Source organism: Corythoichthys intestinalis, chromosome 4 (genome assembly GCF_030265065.1).
Source record: "Corythoichthys intestinalis isolate RoL2023-P3 chromosome 4, ASM3026506v1, whole genome shotgun sequence".
Classification (NCBI taxonomy): Eukaryota; Metazoa; Chordata; class Actinopteri; order Syngnathiformes; family Syngnathidae; genus Corythoichthys; species Corythoichthys intestinalis.
Window position 1 is genome coordinate 51,424,311 of NC_080398.1, and position 23,556 is coordinate 51,447,866.

Genomic DNA, 23,556 nt, shown 5'->3' on the forward strand with positions numbered 1-23,556 from the left:
TGTCCAGAGTAAGCAATAGAGTGCTTAAAGGCAAGTCCTACAACATGCACCGACACATTATTTTCAAGCAATTTTATATGTTGCCTAAAAAAAAAAAATCATAATTAAAATGTTTTTACTTTTCTCCATACAGTCTTCTGTCAACAGTAAATCATTATACAGTCACTCCTTCCCACTAGATATTGCTGTTTATTTCATAAAAGTTGCTAGAGGTCTCTCTATTGATTTTATTTTACCTTTTTTTTTTTTTTTTTTTCTCTTACAGCTCTGAAAAGGTTTACCCAACACATACAGTATGTTACCAAGTGGTTATCAGCTATGGGCACTGTTCTTGCAATGACAACATTGAAACAAAAATTAAAAATCTGCTGTCATCTTAAAAATGGTTTTTAACTCGAAAGCACCGATGGTTTTCATGTTGATGACACCTATAATTAGCATTAGTGTAGTCTTCACAGGCAAAACACAAATTAGAAGTGAGCGTAGAAATCGTACATTATTTTTTAATAGTCATTGAAATGAATATATCTGGAGGAAACCAAAGACACCTATCTGTCAAATGTCCAATATTTTTGCTCTAATGAAAAATGGATCGGTACTATCTAAGTTTGGGATAAGGTCAATATGTAAATATCTGGAAACTGAAAGGTTGAAATCATAACATGAACTGTAATATTAATCTTTTGATGTAAATTCAAATGTTTAGTGTATAGCTAACAATAAATTGGCCTCACTGTCCATGTATAAAAATTAACACACTCACCTATACACATATACAAATGTTATTATTTAAGACTGATAAAAGGTTTTTAATGCTTTAGTAATTGTACACTGCTAATTTATAACTTCTTAATTAGAATAGTTTTCTTAAATCTAGTGTAATTAACTCCCTCTTGTTTTGAATGTTAAAGGCTTATCAATACTCATGCTCCAGAATTCTCTGAGACTTCTAATGTTAACAGATTAATGCGTCTGACTATTCCACTTGCTTTAAGTGAATATTACTATTTGTTCTTATTAAGCTCATACATGTAGAAGTTGCTGATTTTTCACCTAAATCCAGAAAAAATGCTTTCAAACAATATTTTGAACAATATCTAATTTTGAATTAAGAGCATATCTGACAAAAAAGCTTTTTACAAGATTAAATGTATTAATTTATTGCTTAAAATAAGTCTTTTAAGCTTATTTTCAGCTCAGTATTTTTCTTATTTCAAGAAATCTGAGTAAAATCTACTTGAAGCACTGGCAAATAATTTCATTCATTTCTAGTAGATTTAAACTGAAAACGAGGGAATTTGAAAAAAATTAAGGAAATGTGTTTTGCAGTGCAAACACGCATTCCATGTTGTTTTCTTGTCCTTCCTCTGCCATTATCAAAGTTATATTTTGTTATACAAACCTACTTTTCTTTGTTTTTGTCAGGATTTGCATTTAAGTCACAACTTTTAGGCGAACACATCAATGAACCTTCCAATAGTTCCTTCATGTTTATACATATTATTGTGCCTAGTGGTTTTGGCAACCTCCTCTATGGCTCCATCTTCATACGTCCGCTAGGAGTTTGGCTCAAAGACCCACAAGTTCAAGTTCTTCTCTGTTTACATAAGAAACACTCAGCCAACACCTCCTGCCCTATGTAAACCCATAAATGATCTTTCTCACACTCTAGCTATTTCTCTCTTTCCTATTTTTTCTTTTAAAGTTAAATTTGTTATTAGAACAGGGCGCTACATGAGGACGTTTTGGATACGTTCCATTATTTACAAATGACAGTCTGCGATTGGCTGGAGACAAGTCAAGGGTGTAACCTCCACCCTAAGTCAGCTATGATGAACTTCCGCATACCCATGACAAAAAGTTAGGAAAAGGCGTCAAGAGCATGGATGGTTGGATAAACACAACTAGGGCTGTCCCAAACGACTAATTTCCTCCCAATTAGTCAGCCGACTATTTTTACGATTAGTCGACTAATCTAATAATTTTTTAAAAATTACTTTAAAAATGAAATTTTTGTTGAAGCTTATTAATTTACTAAAAACATTTTGGAACACCTAAATTCTTTATTAATGTATAGATAAATAAAAAATATCAATTAAAAAATCACAAACAATGAGGTCAAATGCTGCTGGCATGAACTAGTGCAAAAAAAAAAAAGTAATCGGAAACACTTGACACGTTTACATGGAGCTAAATATTCCAATTACAATCGGAATATTTGTTCAAACCGAATAAATGTGTTCCATATAAACACCTCATTCGGAATGAACAGGCCCAAACCGAATGGAATTTCATTCCGTTTCACAGGGGTGGAATATTCCTTTTCTCAAACCGATTAGAAGTAAAATTATATCATGTAAACAGGGAAGCGGAATGGTGTCTGGTTGCGTTCTTTCTGCACATGCTCCGTACTGACGTGGTGACGTCACTTGGTGACGTAAGTAACGTCATTTGCAACATGGCTTCCAAGCACACGCACAGCGCACCCACACAACTTTTTAAATGAACGGCGTGTCATTCTGAAGTTTTGTTTCCACTCGAAAAGTTAAAACAGCAGCTGATCTGACGATCGATCTCCACGTTTTGCAACATGACGCTTTGTTTTGATTAATCTGCGCATGTCAGACGGCAGTTGTCAAACGTCCTTTCGGAATAAAGGCAGACACATGTAAACGCTGGATCGGAATAGATGAAGTGACATGTAAACAGCTGATCTGAAATTTCCATTCGGAATTATTTGAATCGGTATGAATAAAAGTCAGCATGTAAACGTGGCTACTGAGACTTCATCTGTTTAACAGGAGTCAAAACAATTCTTACTCTTTTTGTGGTATGTCATTTGCCAAGTTTACATGGAGCCAAATATTCCAATTACAATCGGAATATTTGTTCAAACCGAATAAATGTGTTCCATATAAACACCTCATTCGGAATGAACAGGCCCAAACCGAATGGAATTTCATTCCGATTCACAGGGGTGGAATATTCCTTTTCCCAAACCGATTAGAAGTAAAATTATATCATGTAAACAGGGAAGCGGAATGGTGTCTGGTTGCGTTCTTTCTGCATATGCTCCGTACTGACGTGGTGACGTCACTTTGTGACGTAAGTAACGTCACTTGCAACATGGCTTCCAAGCACAGCGCACCTAATTGGAGTCCGGCGGAAAGATTGTATTTAATTCAAACTTTAAAAGAATTGAATATAATTGCTCGCTTAGACGGGCGTAAAACGAGGAACAGTGAACTATTTAAAAAAGTTCACGAGAGGTTACACGAAGCCGGAATAGACCGGAGCGTTGACCAGATTAGAAACCGGTGGAAAACCAGCTACTACAAGGCAAAAGAGCAAAACAGCAGAAGCGGATACGACCCCACAAGCACAACAAGTGGGTTAAAGTTAAAACAGCAGCACTCCGACGATCGATCTCCATGTTTTGCAACGTGACACTTTGTTTTGATTAATCTGCGCATGTCAGACGGCAGTTGTCAAACGTCCTTACGGAATAAAGGCAGTCACATGTAAACGCTGGATCGGAATAGATGAAGTGACATGTAAACAGCTGATCTGAAATTTCCATTCGGAATGATTTGAATCGGTATGAATAAAAGTCAGCATGTAAACGTGGCTATTGTCGATATTGTTCTAAATGTTAAAATGAATTGCAATGTCCTGTACAACCATTTTCAGAATACTTTGTGTGAGTTCAGATGCTTTTTCTGGTGTGCATTCCGCATTTTTGGGGGAGGAGAAAAACTGTTCAACTTTTGTTTGTTTTAACCTGAAAATAGATAAAGTAGAGGGCACACTGAAATATTACCACAATTATTTTGAATGAGAGGCACACATACTCACAGTAACAAAAATTAAATATATAGTATTAATTTTATAGTAGACTACTATATGTGTATACATAATGATACTTTATAATGTAAAGTAATTAACATTAGTGCAGTCATGGATTAGAGTAAGCAGGCCAGTGCTGTTTCCATATATCTTTTTATTATATTATATATTTATACGGGATATATGTATATATTTTTCCCAAGCGGGAGCTTCCATCACCCTAATAAATTAAATAATAATTTAAAAAAAAATATATATATATATATATATATATATAATATATTAATTATTTTATCAAATAAAAATGCACGTTGATACGACGTACATAAAGGTAACTTCCATTTTAAAAAATCGTTAGAAAGTTGTATGGATTTACAATCCGCTAGCTTGTTGTTTCTTGTTGTCCTCGAAAATTATACTTGGGAGACGGCGCTTCAAGTGTTCGTTCATAGCCGACGTGCTACCGTGGTATGCGAGCTCAGCTTAGCAAAGAGTACACACAGTGGCGCCCTCCATATTTTCCTTAAAATAATTCCAGGCTCTGGCTATTGTGGTCCGCTTTTTGGCTTTATGCCACTTTCACGTGTCACCAGTTCTGCCCTTTTTGGTAATTGGCGGTGTTTTCAACTCCTCCCCATAATGAAGAGTGAACCGATGATTCACTTGGCTCGTTGTCGTCGGTTTGTCCGATTTCCCCCTCAGGAAGGCGGCGGCGTGCATAAAAACACCGAGAGGCGTAGGATGGCTCTTTATGAATACTTTTATTGACCAAAACAAAAACGTGGGGCATGCAGCCCCTGAACTCTGGGCTACCCGTACACTTTCCCAACTCACCGATCTCGCTCCCTCTCTCTCGCTCGCCCACTTTCTTCCTCTTTGCTCAATCTGACAGTGCCGGTCACATTGAAATAACAGCGGCCCCCTTGGGGGTGCCAGTAACAGCCGCTTGCATCGCGAGTGCCCGCCATCTACTTTACTTTACTTTATTGTAACTTTATCCGCGTGTATTTTTTTTTTTAACCCGTCATTACCCGTTGACGGTATGTTTTGCCCGTCGACGCATTTACGTCATCGATGACGTCGACAATGTCGACTAGTCGGGACAGCTCTAAACACAACTACTACTACCATTTCAGATGTCTTCTCTTATTGTTATGGTTTTAAAGGATTAACAAAGCAATGCGTTATGTGGAAACCTTGATTTTTTTTTGTTGGTAAAATAGCTTCCTACAAACAAAATAAAAAATAATGACAACATTCATCACGATTACCATATATTCAATATTCAACTAAAATAAGATGTACAAAATAAACATATTAGGTAAATAAATTAGTTTAATTGTGTTACATTAATAGAGTCATGGAGATTCTTCACATTTAAACTGTATTACTCCTAAAGGTTAATGCTTTATCATACCGCAGTCAAAGTACACATGATGGTGTGGAATCTGGAAAATTCAGCTGTAACTGGCTACATGTTCAAAGTAAAAAAATGACTTTGACTGCCAATCAATTACACAGTCTGGTGAAAGTCAAATCCGCAAGCTCGCAAAAAAATTGCCAAGAGACATTAACTTCATGCCTTAATGCTAGAATGCCATCATCTTAGTAGCTCAAACGCTACTCAGTGACATGGCGAACATATTTTTTTTTAATGGATCAGTGTGATAAAGTAACGTGCACAAATTTAATTATATGCTAAACAAAAATATGAATTTAATACTTTTCTTTCTGGTCTCACTTTTGATGAGCTGAATTCTATAAACTATTCTATAAAACTAAAAAACTATTCTTCTGATGTATTGTATTGTACTGTATTGCATATCAAAATACTGGTTTGACGGCATTCCGCCACAGCTGTCATAAGTTTTGAGGGAACCATTTTCTATAATATTTCTGTCGTCAGCAGTTGACATGCTGTTGACAGAAATATCTACCTGAGCTGTTGACGACAAATCTAATGTTCATTTCTCTTCCATATCCATTTTCAAGGGCGCTTCAGTAAATTTGACAGTGAAACCAACTGGACTTCCACCTGCAGACCACACCGACATCTACACCGTCAAAATCGCCTAAAGGTCATTTCAATCTAGCAGCAGCCAAGTGTGAAGAGTTCAGCAGCAACCCATTCATTGTGTATGTGGGAAGGAACTTCTCGGCAAAAGTGAGCGGTGGGCAGCCGTTTTGTGCGGAACGGCAAGCTTGAATGAATCTGTGCCGTGAGGCTTGGCCCAAAATAGAGCCTTGCTCTTTTTTCAGAGCGCCGCCACGTTGACGTCAACAACGCATCCAATAGCAGAGGGGCAGGCGTACTAATATACAGTATGTGCTATCAGGCTGTTTCGGCAGATGGATATGCACATACCACGGCCGATGAAACCTTGATAAAATGTGCTTCTTTAAAGTTTTGCGACCTCTGGGACACTCAAAAAATATACTCTCATACCCCTCCTTGCTTAGCTAAATTGCACCTCGATGTGCATTTGTGTTGAAATGTAGTTCACGAGCAACAAAAAAACTACTCACCTTCTCCCCGAAACTAGTAAAACTCTTTACACGGCTATTATAATGCCCCCTACTCCTTGAAATAGTAAAAGTCGCTGTTTTCTTGTGCAACAATGAAAAATAAACGCATTTGTTCTTGAGACTATAGTAAATCGGGGTATGGGGGGGCCGGGGTGGGCACGGCCCACCCAGATGTGAGTCGTGCCCACCCAATCAAAATGTCGGGAATATCTATTGTAGCATGGCACTGGATATAGAGAACGCACGGAGAGTTGGTCTCACCTACTTTTTTATTGCAGTATTAACGGTTACTGTTGGCCGCACCCACGCCGAACAAGCAATCACCAAAACAAGCTGTTTTTCAAACCTCGTTTTTTATCTGCACGTTTCCTCTCTCTCCTCCAGACACATTCTCGCAGTCGGACATCTGGGCATTAATGACGTCACCAGCCACAACAAAGCGTCGCCGTATTGAAATGGGGGCAAAACACGAGTCACAAGCAGTTGCATTGCATTGTAGTACCAACGCGTTGAACTTTTGCCTTATTTGCGGTCTTTTTTTCCGTCGGAATGACTAAAAGTTGCCGTGTTGCGAGTTGTAACACAAGGAAGTGTTCGGAGCCGCATTTGAAGTTCTTCATTCTTCCTCGTGAGAAGAAAAGGACAAGCAAATGGCTGAAAGCAATCAATCGAGGAACAGTAAAAGAAGACGGTTCCGTGGACCATTCCCGCCAGTGGGAACCTAAATCCAGGCACATTTATGTTTGCAGCCGACATTTTATTACTGGTGAATAAACTTTAATCGATTTTTTTGCCCCATTTAGCTGCTAGGATTCAATTGACTAGGCAGTGGTTATTATTACCGTAACCGACAACTCGCAAAGTGTTATTTTTCTTTTGCCGTGAACTGCTCTGATCGGTCAATCGGTATATTATTGGCCTGGTGGGAATTGGTTATTTTGCCGTGACGTGTTCACGGCTAAATAACGCTTGGAGGCGAAGTACCGGTTACGGCAGAAATAATCACTCCGTATATACTACCAGTTTTCTTATTTCCTCACAGTACATATTCCACGTAATTGATAAAGGTCAACTTACTGGGTGAATTTATGAGGTAGTACAGATGTTTCCGAACTCCACTGCAGGCAATTCCTTTGAATTATTTATCCAGCTATCAGCTGCAACTTTGTATGGGCAGTTTTGCAGGCCAATACACGCTAATTTTAAGTTGTATCGCCTCCTCCCGTCTGTCGGCAGTGACTCGTGAAAATAATAAGTCATGTTTAAGACGTTTTTATTGAAAAAAAAAAAAAAAAAACGCAAAACACAGCTGAAATATACGAATTTCAGACAACGTTTGTCTACGGATGTTTACCTGTGAGTGCCCCCATCTCAAAATGGCGACACGTTGCTATGCGAGATGACGTCATCGTGACATCACGCTGACTGCGAGAATAAGTAGAAAGATGAATGAAAAAAAACAAAAACAAAAAATAAATAAATAAATAAACCCCCCAAAAATTAATGCAGCCTCAACGGGACACAAGCCAGTGTCCTACTTGCGCCGTTGTTGTGCCGAAAAATAGCCGCCCCGCGTGAAATGTCCCCCCTGACGGGAGTGCCCACACGTCACTCGGACAAACAGCTTTTTCTTACCAATCGATGGACACGGAAACCACTTCCTTCTACCGTGAATATGTATTATTTTACCCTGCTTGAACTAATAAATCTTGTACTGTGAATATGTATTTTTTTACTCTGCTTAAACTAATAAATCTTGTACTGCGAATATGTATTATTTTACTCTGCTTGAACTAATAAATGTCATACCTGTGTGACTGGCATTGGGATATGGTCGTGAAAACCCATAGACTAATACATTTCTATTCAAAGATGTTTATGTGGCCCAGTCCACGATTTGTTACTAAAATACAGTACAACTATTTTGTGTAATTTATTTATTTAAAACTGATTTTACAGTTGTGAATCCATTACTGAAATGCGTCCATGAAACATTTGATATTTTCACCTCAATAAAGCGTTATAAATAAGCGCTCCCGTCAGGGGGGACATTTCACGCGGGGCGGCTATTTTTCGGCACAACACCGGTCTCAAGCCCGGAGAAATGCAGAGGGGGGAAAAAGCCTGCACTGGGGGTGCCCCCTCAAGATTTCTTAGTGCCCACTCTGGTGGGTAAACCTAGATCTGGGCCTGTAGTAAATATGCCGGCCACTTTTCATTTTCTGACAGCGTCTACATCACGCTACGCGGTTCCTCCTGTTTTGCGCTTGCTGTGGACCACTCTTCACACTGGGCTGACACTAGTGTGAAAAGGCCTTAATGCTGCTGAAATAGGTGCTTGTTGTATAACCAGAAACCATTTTAGGGAAGCTCATCTGCTTCCCCGTCAGCCTGATCTCAACCTGAATACAGTTCTTAGTTAAAACTAACTTACGTGGAAAAATACTAATATTCAATGTTGTCTGGCATTTTGGAGATGTATTATCTTTGCAGTAAAATCCTCGTTTCCATTTTGTATTGTGCATAGAGAGCTGCTCTGTCCTAAATTGGTGCACTGCAAAAACACACCTCCTTAAAACCAGTTAAATTCCATTGTTTTCAGTTTAAATCTACTAGAAATAAGTGCCAGATCTGCCAGTGCTTCAAGGCAATTTTCCTCACTTAGATTTCTTGAAATAAGACAAATAGCAAGCTCAAAATGTTGGTAACTTAACAACACGTGCTGTTAGCTTAACAGACTTATTTTAGGCAATAAACTAGTATATTAGATGTATGAGCTTCATTAGAACAAATAGTGACATTCACTTAAAGTAAGTGGAATAATCTGACGCATTAATCTGTTAACTAGTCTTTAATACTCAAAACAAGATGGAGAAAATTATTTGACTCGATTTAAAAAAAATCTGATTAAGACTCATTTCTACACTAATTTGTAGTGTACTGGGTCTATGGCATGAGCATGCATAAGAAATGGACAACAAACAGGGGCACATGGGTGGGGTTGGGGTTGTTGGTGGCATTTTGAAAGCGTAGAGGTACTTTCTTAGCAATTGAGAAAATCTCAGTTCTTGCACGGCCACCATACTCACTAGACATGTAACCCAGTGATGATGTTTGCGATGTTTTGGACTGGCGTGCAGATCAGAACAGCATGTGACACTTCCTAATAATATCCGGCAACTTCACACACCCACTGAAAGCCTATCAACTCTAGGTGAAGGAGATGCACTGTATTGCGTGAGGCAAATTGTGATCACATACTGTACGTACATAATGTAAACTGTTTTTCTTGGATATAAGAAATCAAGTTTGTGTGTGGAAAACATGTGATGGTAAACTGAAGAGTTGACATGCAGGTGAAATGACAATGGACAGCAAACGATCACTTACTGGAACACATGTTGAGTTCGGGGCTACGCATGCCGTAATAACCAGCTGGACAGTCATGAAGACACTCGCCATACTGTCTCATCCTTTCTCTCCGCAGAAACAGGAAGAGTTTGGGCTGACAGTTTACACAGCCATTGTCTCTGGAGCAAACCGAGCAGCCTTTACAGATGGGGTACGCTCCATAGCTAGCTGCAGGACATAAAGGAGAGGCAATCAGCAAAAAGGGGAACAAATCCTAAACACTTTATATACTATAAATTATCATAATTCATTAATTTGAGATCAAAACCAGTCTCTGGTCTAAATCATTTAAAAGGTTTGATTTTGTGAAGAAAAAAAATGTGTGTGTGCGTGTTTGTGACTGTGTGTATATACAGTATACAGTATACAGTATCCTTTATTTCTTCTCAACTCCTTGGTGCTTACTGTGTGCTCTTGTGATTACGGCGTTCACACCAAACTAAACAACCCATCCATCCGTTATCTATGCCACTTGACCTCATTAGTGTCATGGGCGAGATACTGTGGATGCTGAACTGGATGCCAGTCAATCACAGGGCACTTGTTTAAAACAAACAGCCACTCAGACAGTTATGCATTCACTTCTATGGGATTTTTCTTTTGTGGAGAATGTGGCAAAAACATGCACAGGACTAAACAAGAATAACTTGGCTAACTATGTGCTAACCATTACGTGCTGCCTCACTGAACAAAGCAATTTGTGTGTTTTTTCATGAACCATTGGTGTTTTCAAAGGTTGAAACTATATTTTGTGTTTAGCATCTTGCATACATATATGATGATGAAAGTAATGAGGAACGCACAATAACAATGGCTTGTATATTCAAATCTGTATAATCAGGTTACAAGTGTTCAATAAACAAAACAAAACAAGTAAAACAAAACCAGTATCAGCTCAAGTCAAACACCAATTTCAGGAATGTGTCACTCTCACAAACCCTGTTTCCCCTTCTAAATGTTGAATAGTTATGAATGTGATAATTCTGGTCAGAGCTGGCATCCACAATAATTCAGTTTAGAAACTGTCAAAAACCCAAAAAGCCACAATGACTTCTCTCGGCTCAAGTTGCCTGTGGAAGACAAAGAATCCAATATAAAGACAGCCGTTTTCCACAGTATGTGACTTTCTGTGTAATGTTCTTAGCATTGCATTCGCCGGAAAAAGTCCTTGGGCAAATCCAGTCTCTTCAAATATGGGAAATGTCAGTTGATCCTCGCCAAGTCCTAAATATCTCAAGCAGTGACCACGCTACAGTGCCGGTCCAATTCAGCGCACTACCGCAGTGCTTAATAAAACACATAGAAACTGGACAAAGCTTAAAAGACAGAGAGAGCAGAACACGCTTTCTTTACTGGCCATGGATGAAGATATTAGATTTCAGTGGGCAGATTCACCCAAATGAAAGAGACCGAAGATGGCCCATTGCAATGCATGGTTTAAAATTGAGAACACCTGCCACTTGATGCTTCTGTGATCTCAGTACTTCAAAACTAAATATTTTAGTGAGTAAATTAGTGAGAGCCTTTGAGGATCATACTAATTACCAATATACACAAAGTATCCTCCAGCATAAGAGTAGGAAACTAATATTATGTGTCACTAAAGTGGTCTTCAAGGATGAGCCCTAGGGAAATCAGCATAATTTGCAGTTCGTTGTTTAATTTGGCCACCTGATTTTGATCTGTGCAGATCAATAAGACACAGTTTAGCAGAAAAATGTCAGGCCTGGGTGAGGGTTGTCCAGTCTAGGTTTATTGTCATATCTCTTCCTGTTTTTTTTTTTTTTTTTAAGCCTCACCTTCCTGTTGCCTCACCTGTCTCTGATTGTGATAACCTATTGTTCCCACCTGTGCCCCATTCCTCACGTGCTTAAATTGTTTGTCACTCCCTAGTCCAGGGGTGTCCAAACTTTTTGCAAAGGGGACCAGATTTGGTGTGGTAAAAATGTGGGGGGCCAACCTAGGCTGACGTCCTTTACATAGAACAATAATATTTAAGCAAATTTTAGCAAGCCCTTCTTTGTGTCACATTTGCTTTCATATTTTTTTAATTAATAATTTCAGCAATCTCGCAACTAGCCTTTTATGGCGTTCTTTTGACTCTCGGGCTCTTGTGAAATACTGCTGCTGTGAAATTAAACTAGCTTCAAGTTGCTTCAATTTCTCGCTGCGTATCTTCCCTGTAATGTTGTCGTACATGTCAAGCGTGTCTTGTTTAGTAATATTGCCATACATTGAACTCTTTAAAAACAGCGACTGTCTCTTTGCAAATGAGGCAGACACAGTTGTTGCGTATTTTAGTGAAGAAATAGTCCAATTTCTACCTATCCTTGAAGCGTCGGCTGTCGCAGTAAACTTTTTTTTTTTTTTTTTTTTGTTGATTGTCACCATTTTAGAAACTTGGGAGTGAAGGGTTAAAGCCCAAGTACACTGCATGCGTGATCGTTGCGGTTCCGGTCCGGTTCAGTGTTGACTGCGTGCCACACAGTCCGTCAAAAACAGGCAAATCATACAGGCTGCTGCACGGCTGCGGTCCGCCAACTCCGTCCCCTCGTGAGCTCTCGCGTGATCGCGCGCGATAATGTGCCATTTAAAACAACGACAAACACACAGAGTCTGTAGTATGTACTCATCAGAGAAGCAGAGTGAGAGCACATTTTTTTCCTTGCATATTGATATTGTAACGTTTGCTAAGCGGACGTTTGGCCGCAAAAACAACACACGAGCTTCAACGCCTTCTTCCTCTTTTTCTTAACTTCCCGCCACCTCACCAATGCAAAAACAACAACTACTGTATTTACACTGACGCTATCTAGTCCACCAATCGGAGCGTCGCGCTGGTGCACCAGCACACCAATGACAGCCTCGCGTTGGTGCATAAATTAACCCACCGATGACAGCCCCGGTCGGCACAACACCGGCGACGCTACAATATTTTAGTTGTGTCTGTCTCTTAATTCCAGATTGACTGCATCATGTTGAGATCTGGGCTCCGTGTGTGGAGGGAAGGGGGGGCTATTATGCCCTTGGTTGTGTCGGTGCGTTTATATCTTTGTGCACATTTAAAATTTATGGCACATAACATCTCATAGAGCTGTTATAAACAACTGATAAATAATCTGTCATATTTATAAAATGGATAGCGATTATATACGACACGAACTAAAAAAACAGCGTACTTGGAATTGGTGTCTCAACATTGCAGATTCATGTGCCCAGCGCAAACTGTTGTTTTTTCTATGAAGAGTCAAGTGAAATGTAGGAAAGAAAGAGAAACTTCTTGAATAGACCACCAGGTCGAAACTTGTGGGTGTCTCTTTTTTCTCTTTCGTACTTTTCCCCCTCGACTCTGTATAAAAACCGAGATTGTTTGTGCGCCGGTGTTCTGCGAAGAATTTCTGCAGTGGAACCACTTCCAGATACGCTGCCTTTTTTTTTTTCTTTTTTTTTTTTTTTTTTGGCTTAGCACGTCGTGTGTTTGATATCATTGCCAGAAAAACACACATAATAGGACACTTTGCAGTTTCGCTTTTAATGCTGTCCTTATAGTAACGATCTGCTGCATCGTATATCACTTTGTGACTTTCCACCTCCATGATGAAATGATGAAGCGCTCATCATCCATCTTCGCTCGTTTTTAAACCGTGATTAGGCACCTGGGCTTTTGACGTCAGGCCCAGCTCCGCCCATTTTGTCGGATGCGTGTCCGGCAAAAATAGAAAATAGCCTATACCATCCGGCAGGCATGCGGCACGCCGGAGGTGGTTCGCAGTCAATCCGGAGCACTGACACGGCCGGTATACGTTGAACAATAGGATATAATGGGAACGGATTGGCTCCGGCGCTAATTTTTACCGGAGTCGGACCGGAACCACAACAATCACGCATGCGGTGTACTTGGGCCCTTACACGGGGTAATGTTGCTTGGAGTGCTGCTGCCTTTTAGTGGGTAAATGAGGAGCAGCATTTAGTGTCTAAGCTACTTCATATGCTGGTAGCAGTACTGCTGACCAATTCATTAAGTCTGTGTGCGGGCCAGACGTTATTGATTTTATGACAGAGGCTGGGGGCCGGATGAAATTTGACCATGGGTCGCATTTGGCCCCTGGGCCGGACTTTGGACAATTCTGCCCTAGTCTCATGCCAAAGTGTCTTTGCCTTTCGTTGCCACTACAGCCAGTATCCATAGCCAAAGATATTCAACATTGTAAGTTTGTTCATAGTGTTCTGCCATGGTCCTTGTTATTTTCTGCCTCATGCCTAGCCCCTTGTTGTAGTTGTCTACTCCAGAGCATTTAGCCTAGCTCTCTTGTTTCTTGTTTGTATCATTTTGTTTCATAGCCCATTATTTCCTCCTTCTGGAACGCCCTCAGTTTATTCCTGCATCTGACCATTTATCTTAATAAAAAACTAAATACTGCATTTGAGTCCACTCCATTCCGTCCAAGTGTGACAAAAAATATACTTAGATGTTTGTCATCTGCTCAGAAGGTTATGTTCATTATCCACAGTTGCTGAAACTTTGACTGTTATAACAAAAGTAATTTAGAGTGTGGAATTGGTTGTGGTAATATCTAATGCAGTGGTACCTCAAAATACGAATTGAATTCATTTCAGGACATGGTTTGTGAGTCGAAATGGCTGTATGACGAGTTGGATTTTCCCATAGGAACATATTATAATTCGATTAATTCGTTCTACGCACAAAAACCTACGCTAAATCCTTAATAACTACTTCTAGTAAAATTACAAATCGCAGTTACACATAGCAAATCAAATAAATTATAAATACAAATCATCACAATAACATAAAATAATAATGTCACAAATTGGGTTCTAATGTGGCTGTTGTGTTTTGCATGCTGTTCCTGAATGCACTGTGTAACTGACGACAAGAGTGAGAGAGGTAAGTTTTTACTTTCACATTTCATTTTCTGTTATCATCGGTGTCGGATACGACAGACAGAAAGCCGTGTTGTGTTGCACAAGATCTGAAATAAATGATTAAAAAAACCTGACGAAGATGGCGACTTCCTTGGCGATGTTACAATAATAATTGTCACCTTAACTTATAAAGACTGGCGAATGTAGGTCGGAGGAGGACCGTCAGGATCGTAGACATATTCCGACCGCATTGCCAACCAACCGGCCAGTTCACTGACGCGCACGCACACCCCCTCATATTTTTCCATCATTTCCAACTTCATTTGAATGCTAAGTGTCACCTTTTTCCTTTTTTCACCACCTGCACTAACCTTCTTGGGACCCATGTTGATTTCTCTCACAAGAAAATCCGCCTTGTGTCCGTCTTGCGGGAAAACAATGAAATTGCGACGCTGTCATGATTCGTCGTATTTCGAGCATGTTGTCGTATGTCAAGACAAATGACGAGTCAGATTTTACGTTGGATGTTGAAAGGATCGTATGTCGATGTGATTGTATGTCGAGGTACCACTGCATAATGTAAATAAAGTAGATGTGGCCAAATGAGGTACAGAATTTGGAGGAGAGTTCAGAGAACAAATGGTGATACTTGTTAAACTATGTAACTGTAAATTAATGTTCATTGGTCATTTGGCTCCAACAAAACATTTGGAGTCCAATGTCAAAGTAATCGAGATGTTGTGTTCGTGGATAGCTTACATTATGTTATTGTTACATTAAACCGCAGTAAAAATGTCAAGACTGAGAACTTTTATGGATGAATTATTGAAATTCATCATATTGTGCAGGTGTTTTGTACTCTTGTGGCCGGTGTGTCTATTCAGCTGTTTCTATTGCTTTTTCTACAGCAGCCTTACCTTTTGACAAATTTCCTTCTCTAATGTTCTAAATCTGCATGAATAGCATTGAATCTACAACATTACTTGCAAAAAAAAAAATACTGCACTGACAGAAAAGGAAAGACATCTTGGCAAAAGTAATGGACTTGTGTGGCTGGAAAGCTAAATCTCCAGCTTCTTGCTGGCTCAACCAAGCAAATATCGTCTGTATGCTATCAAGAGTACAGTAGGTTTGAAATAATACAAAAACAAACACTGAAGCTGCGGTCATTTTATATCCTTGCCTGGTCAGGCAACAAAGAAAGCAAACTAAATAGAATACTGTATATCTTGTTTTGGATGGATACAGTGAAGTATTTTTCATTATTTATTTTCACTTGTTTTTTTTTTTAAAAAAACTGGTGGGACAAACATGCATAAAATGGATAATGTCATTAATATTGTGCATCACATCCCATGTCCTGCATTGAGCATATAACTGGGGCAAAAAAGAAAAAGAATGGCTGGATCGAGTGGAGACAACCTCTCATGCTGATCTTGGGAGATTAGCTTGTATTTGTCTGTGGAAAGGTTTTGAGGTTCAGGCCACAGGTATGTCAGAAAGCAGGCTATATTTCACAGTGTCTGGAGCTGCACTGTCCCCGCTTAAAACAATTCCAGCTAGTGCACAAAAATCCACCAGCAGGTTACAGTAACTGTAAAATACAGACTACTGGTGAGGCTGATGTTTCAGAATACTTAAAGCGGGGTTCAGGAACCTTTTTGGCTGAGAGAGTGATGAACACCACATATTTTTTAATGTAATTCCGTGAGAGCCATACAATATGTTTGAAACTAAAAATACAAGTAATGTGTGCATTTTATGTAATTTCAACACTTTTAAAGTACAGTAAGTTTTTGAATTCTTTTTAATAACATTGTTATGCTGTTGCTAATCAATGATGAGTATTTCTTACTAAAGTTGCACCGATACCGATACCAGTATCGGCAGGGGGCGCCAATCCGGCCCGAATTGGTGGTATCGGGATCGACGAGTACCAACATTTAGGGCGCCAATACCAACTACTGGCATCACTTGAACGCAAATGTACCTCCCCACGTGAGCTAACTTCCCAAATCCCGTTGCATGACATCTGTATGTCTTTGTCTCGAAATTCCCAAACGAAATTAACTCCTTCGTCTTCTATTTTAAGGATGTAAACTACAACGCATATCCGCGATGTTACGCTGCTCATCTAACATGGCATTCACAAACGATTAGCATGCGTAAGCTAACACCTGCTATTATAGCGCCGATGGGATCAGAAACTTTAAAACCGTGGGAGACTAAGCAAACTCATGGTATCATGATGAACCATTGAGTGGCAAATTAAAAGAGCCGTACTTCAAACTCGTCCTGTTTATGAAAGTCGATTGTCATTTGTGTTGTGAAGTAAAGAGCAGAAGTGACTTCTGTGACCAGACAACACTCAAGCGGCGCAGCGCGCACACTAGATATCATCAAATAGCAACCTAGATGTCCTACGTTAGATCCCATGCCAACTCTCGCGCGCACACACTAGATATCATCAAATAGCAACCTAGATGAACTACATTAGATCCCATGCCATTAGATGCGTGAGCCTAGAGCAGTACTTCTCAAATAGTGGGGCGGGCGATTTCCGTGGCTCGTTCGTCATTGCTCCTACGTCCAGTTCCTCCTTCGGGTAAGTGGCGTAGTGTATGAAAACACATAGACGTGTCGGATGGCTTTTTATTAGAGACTTTATGAACACAAACAAAAACCAGTGGAAAACACTCAGCCACTCAACACAACGCTCCAGCGCAACTCTCTGTCTCTGTACCTGTCTCTCTCTCCCCCCTAACACTCACCCATGTCTTCTTCTACACTAAATTGGCAATGCTGGTCATATAGAAACGGGACAGCGGTCCCTTGGGGTTGCCGGTAACAGCGCAAAGGAGTATAACAAAACTTATTTTTTTTTTTTTTTAATAATTAAAGATTTGTCTGCAAGCCAGATGCAGCCGTCAAAAGAGCCAGATCTGGCTCGCGAGCCATAGGTTCCCGACCCCTGATTTATAGTGAACAGTAATCTGAAAATCTGAAAACTGTGGAAAATAAAATACTTAAAATAAGATACTTAATGAAACTCAGGCAAACAAGGTGTTGTTGTTAATACTATCTAACATACACGAGTGACCTAAATTTGAATACTTCATTAAATTTGTAGTTTGGGGCCTTGTTCTGACTATTCATTATGGCATTTTATTATTTCTTTTGGTATAGCACACATATTGAAGTCCATCTTTTCCAATGTCTTTTGCATTTGGAAACATACAGTATGCATCTCTCTCCTCCCATCATGTAATACCATACATCTTTTGTTTCTCTTTTGCTTTTGTGTAACTCTGTCAGTTATGTTGAAACTCAGATCTACAGTATGTGTGTAAATAAAGCTGTTGTGAGATTATGCATTTGAGGTTGACCATTTTGAGTATGTTCAAAACTCAATAGCGGCATACATGCAATTTGAAGAACGGCCCTCCTTGCATTTGATAAACTAGATCGTTTTAGGTTTCAGCCACAGGACACATATGATGTGAAGCAAAACAATTCCAGATTTGCCACTTCTAACATTCTCAGTGAAAAGTCCACTGAGCCTAAAGCGCTGTATTTATGAAAGACAGGATCCATGCAAAAATCAGGGCAGACATCAGTGAAGAACCCCTAGTGTGGAGTTCTTAACAAAAAGGCCTAATACGTGACTCAGTGTGACAGGCCTGCAAGGCACATAACTTGTATAAGGCCACTGGTCTTCTTTAGCAACCACATGAAAAAGTTAGCAAATATCCTCTGTCTCTCCCGTCAACAATCTATTGTGACAGCTAGATTATGAATTAATGTGGTGTGCTACACAACCATTATACTTAACTTCAACGTGCACGATATGTTTAAAGAGAACCATTCAGCATTTTTACTCATCATATTTTCAGCCCTTAAGTTTTATAGATGAAATTTTTTTTTTTTTAAAATAGGAATTTCAATACATGAAATACAGTACACATTTCTTTGTAATGATTAACCTAGAATTTAAATTTGTTAGAAAAGTTTTAGGTTGTGAAAATATACTCATCAAGCCTTCGACACATTGATATAACCAAACACTTCCATTCTTCATCTACACATATTTCAGTTGTTGATTAATTAGTAGGTTTGAATCCACTGGTTAGGTACTGTATGTGCATACAGTATGTACGTATGTATGAAATATATGTACATGTTCACGTCTACCCTCTGGAGGGTTTTGCTGATGTCACCGATGTTCTTTCCAGTTCTCAAATGTTTGTAAATGTTTATATTGTTTCATATACGCCTCAATATCAATAGTGTTGTCCTCCATTTTAAAACAAACTAAAGGAATACGTATTTAGTGGCAATGTAATTTTATGTACAATTTGTTGGATGGTATTTTGAAGGACTCCAGCAAGCCAGTCCTAGTGAAAAAGTAAGAGCAGTAGGGGTCGTTTACATGGTGAAGCTGCAACACCAAAACGCAGCGATTGTGTTGCGGAATAGCCTAGCCTTTATACAGTGACGGTGAAAACGGAAGGCTAAGACGCAAACTTTTGCCACCAAAGTGGAATGATTTGATTCCAGGGATTTCTCCGCAACCATATGACTGGAACGCTCTCACTTTGATGATGTCAGCACTCGCACACGTCACTTTGGGCGTGCACAGTCGTTGGTACTAAACATTCAAAACAGCAAACAAGGTGGAATGTTGGCTTTAATTTACTGTTTTTATGATATTTTAAATTTAAATATATTCTATGTTTGCGTTTTTGTGCCTTTTGAAGCAAAAGAAAAAAACGCGTGGACGGCATTGCTTGGAGTGGGTGGGTATGTTGTTTTCCAGGCTGAGGAGGTTGTTGTCAAGGAAGTGCATCATTGGCCATCACCTTGTAAAACTGCACTGCCCCTCATGGCCTGGCATGAATACTACATCGTTTTTACGCAGAATTGCGACATCATTCGAATTGAAATGGAACCAAGACGGAACCATGTAAACGCAAACATGAAATCGTATTCTTGGAACATCACCATGTAAATGTCCCCATAGGCAAGGCAAGGCAAGGCAAGGCAAGGCAAGGCAAGGCAAGGCGTAACCCGAGTCCGTTCTGTGCCGCCCCGCGTTCCGCTCCCACCTCTGACTAGGCTGGGACGCGAACCCGCGCGCCTCGACAAATCTAGTCGGCAGGCAAGTTCGGTAACCACTGCGCCAATAAAGCTCGAGCCAACGGCGCAGCCGTTAGCGTCATTACATGAAGCAATCGGCGGGGAGGTTTCCACGTGCTACAACGGATACACTTTCTGTGTACCCGTCACACTCTCCCCCCGAAACCTTCGCTGCCGATCCCGGACGAGCCCCCATTTGTAACCCGAGTCCGTTCTGTGCCGCCCCGCGTTCCGCTCCCACCTCTGACTAGGCTGGGACACGAACCCGCGCGCCGCGACAAATCTAGTCGGCAGGCAAGTTCGGTAACCACTGCGCCAATAAAGCTCGAGCCAACGGCGCAGCCGTTAGCGTCCTTACATGAAGGAATCGGCGGGGAGGTTTCCACGTGCTACAACGGATACACTTTCTGTGTACCCGTCACAAAGGCAAGGCAAGGCAAGGCAAGGCAAGGTAAGGCAAATTTATTTATATAGCACAATTCAACACAAGGCAATTCAAAGTGCTTTACATCACATGAAGATCATAAAAATCACATTTAAGACAATCAAAATCGGAAATAAAATTATACATAAAAATCGCATTTAATAACAAACAGAATAAAAATAAATAAATAAAAATAAAACAAAAACTACTACTACTAATAATAATTGAAATCAGCAATGGAGATAAGCACAAGAGGAATAGAAAGCAAGTAGATTGAAATATATAGACAGTTATGGATATGCAGTGCTAAACAAAAGCGTTTTTAGCCCTGATTTAAAAGAGCTAACAGTTTGAGCATACTTCAGACGTTCAGGTAACTTTTTCCAGAGGTGAGGAGCATAATAACTAAATGCTGCCTCACCCTGCTTGGTTCTTGTTCTTGGAACATGCAGAAGACCGGTTCCAGACGACCTTAGGGGTCTAGATGTCTCATAGGAATCTAACAAATCAAGCATGTATTTTGGTCCAAGGTCATTAAGTGTTTTGTAGAAGAGCAGTAGTATTTTATAGTCTATCCTTTGACTCACTGGAAGCCAGTGTAGCGATTTCAAAACCAGCGTAATGTGGTCCAGCTTCCTTGTATTTGTGAGGATTCTGGCTGCAGCATTCTGTACTAGCTGCAGCTTCCTGACTGATTTTTTATCAAGACCCGTAAGTATACCGTTGCAATAGTCCAATCTGCTGAAAATGAATGCATGCATAAGTTTTTCCATGTCTTGTTGAGTCAGAAGCCCCTTAATTCTGGTTAAAATTTTTAGGTGCTAATATTGACTTTTTTAAGGATTTTTTAATACCCTTGCATAACAGTCATAACATCACATATAATTTCCTTAATTAGAAACCTTCTAACCCAATTTAAGCTTTTGATCTAACTCTTCATATGAACCTAGATTACATACAGTAAGAACCTGTGTCTCACCAGGTCTTTCCACTGTCCAGCTTTGCTGGTGCAGTGCATACCGGAAGGTTGAAAATTTGTTACAGTAATTTAGGTATACATGACTTTGAACTACATGACAATCAGCATCAAAGTTATTATTTTCTAGATTTCTATACATCTGAACCATATGGACTAAGCATTTTATTGAGAATTTAATGTAAGGTAGTTCCTGAGGTTTGCATTCAGTCATTAGTTTATAAATATCTGGTGTTACGCTCACGCATCACTGTTGACCCGCAAATTAAACATAACAGCATGTTTGAACCACCACATTCTACAGCTTCCAGGTTTGCTTTGAATGCCAGTCAAGAGCAATTAAGGTTGCAATAATAACCTGCTGAAACCTAAACTTCTTTTCAGGTATACTATTTTTATGAGCACAAAGGAAGTATGATTAAACTGATTTTAGGAAAAACTTACCATATAAAGTTCTACCCAAAGACAGATTAATATCTGTTTTCCACTTAACAACTGTTACTCATTTATTCATTCAGACCAGTCGCACTCCGAGCAATTCAATGAAATGCAACAGAACTATTCAGTAGCAACATGCACCGTGCGTGGTTCTGCGAAAACTTTCCACGAGTTGCCAACCATCTGCAACTGGTTTGGCTCTGATTCCTTATGTTGAATCTCAAGTGATTCCTATCAGGTTCCATGTCGCCATGGCCAGCACGGGTATTTGCGGCATAATTCAACGTTATGTCAAATGATTTCTCACGCCTAGATTGTCAAACTCAATGGTGAAAAGTAAGGAAGAATTAATCAAATTCTGGAATGAAAGGAGTTACGAACATGTTTTGAATGCTTCAGGCCCAAAGTGAGAGGGATTTTTGGTAGGTATGTTTTTGGGTGGTTTTACTATTGTGCAGTTCATACTTCATATTTGTTCTACTGAAATAGCTTTAAATTGACAAATTCTAACTTGCCTCAACCTGAAACCCTTAAGGCTCAATTATACCGCATGCTGAACGGCAGCATGATCTGGTTCGCAACCATTATAACCACCGTGTGTAGTGCAACAGGACGTGTGAGCTCTGCATCCGTGCAGCAGAAACAAGCTTCATCCAGGATTTCTATTTTTGCCAAACGTTGTAAGGAAAATGCAAATATTCAGCATAGCACAAGCGGCAGTGGAAGTTCTATTGTGCTGCAGAGTGAAATATACACTTGATTTTCAAAATAAAGAGAAATGTTTGTTGTGCTCTGACCTCAATGCTTTCTTTTTCAATTGGAATGTTGTTTCTTCATTTATTTATTTTTATTTTTTGTTGGATGAATGGGGTTGTTGAATGACGAATGTGTGGCTTAAGCACTTTACTGGCCCATGTCTTTTGTTGTATTTTACATGCAATGACAAAAGTATTCACTTCAATATATGAAACTATTAAAATAATATTCATGGTTTGTACTTTGAATTAAAGAAAATTTCATTTCACATTTGTGGATGTTCTTCAGTTGCCACCTTTTTACTTGTAAACACATCATGAGAGTTATTAAATTGCATTAAGGAGAGTGATGATTCCAGAAATCTGAAAGAAACAAGCTATCCAATAACAAAAGCTTCAGCTTAATTAAATCAAAATAGTTACAAGTTGCAACAAGGAAGTTCAACATAGGTCCATCTTTACCCTTCATTGTGTGTTTTTTTTTTTTAACAGGGCTTATTTATGTTTGGGTATTTTTTTTAGGTCTCTCATTCTTCTTCCTCTTGAAGTTGAGTGAGAGATCAGGATTCCTATCCTCTTATCCTCCCTCTCCCCTCATGGCTTCATTTCTACACCTGAGCGCCTTCCGTAGCGTAATTGTCTCAGTCGAGCTGTACCTAAGAAGTCACATTTCGTTGCTCTGCAATGATATGAAAATTAATCTGATTCTGAAACATTATCAACATTCACTCAAAACCTTGATTAAGCATCTTATCAGATAGAATAATTTCACTTTTCACAAGGCACGACCAATGTTCTCTTTGAAAAGGATTATATCCAAAAGTGAACTATACGCTTGATTAGACTCTTTTATTGTTTGTCCAACTCTCTTCTGTGCCTTATATTATGGTATAAATTCACTGGTGCAACAGTTATAGAATAAGGGTACAACTACACACCTACCAGCCACTGAAGATGGACTGATCCAAATCATTCTGTTGCAAACTTATGAAAAGAAAAAGGAAAAATAACATGGTAGTAGCAGCAAAGGAAGCCATATAGAGGATAAGTAACGGTAAAAATGGTGAAGAAAGCAGTTGTAGGAGTGAGGCATGTGTGATGAAGGCACATTTATTTTCCAATTTAGCAGAAAATATGTTGGACTCCTTCCCAGCTGGAAA

At 39.5% G+C, this 23,556-nt stretch overlaps 1 protein-coding gene across 3 annotated transcripts in view; it reads right to left on the minus strand.

The window, feature by feature from the left end:
* rspo2 (R-spondin 2) overlaps window positions 1-23,556 on the minus strand; it is a 149,001-nt gene that overhangs the window by 73,185 nt on the left and 52,260 nt on the right. For all 3 annotated transcript variants that reach the window (XM_057835528.1, XM_057835529.1, XM_057835527.1), the window contains one exon: window positions 9,763-9,951. In XM_057835528.1, coding sequence (XP_057691511.1) covers window positions 9,763-9,951 — 189 coding nt within the window. The remainder of the gene's footprint in view (window positions 1-9,762; window positions 9,952-23,556) is intronic.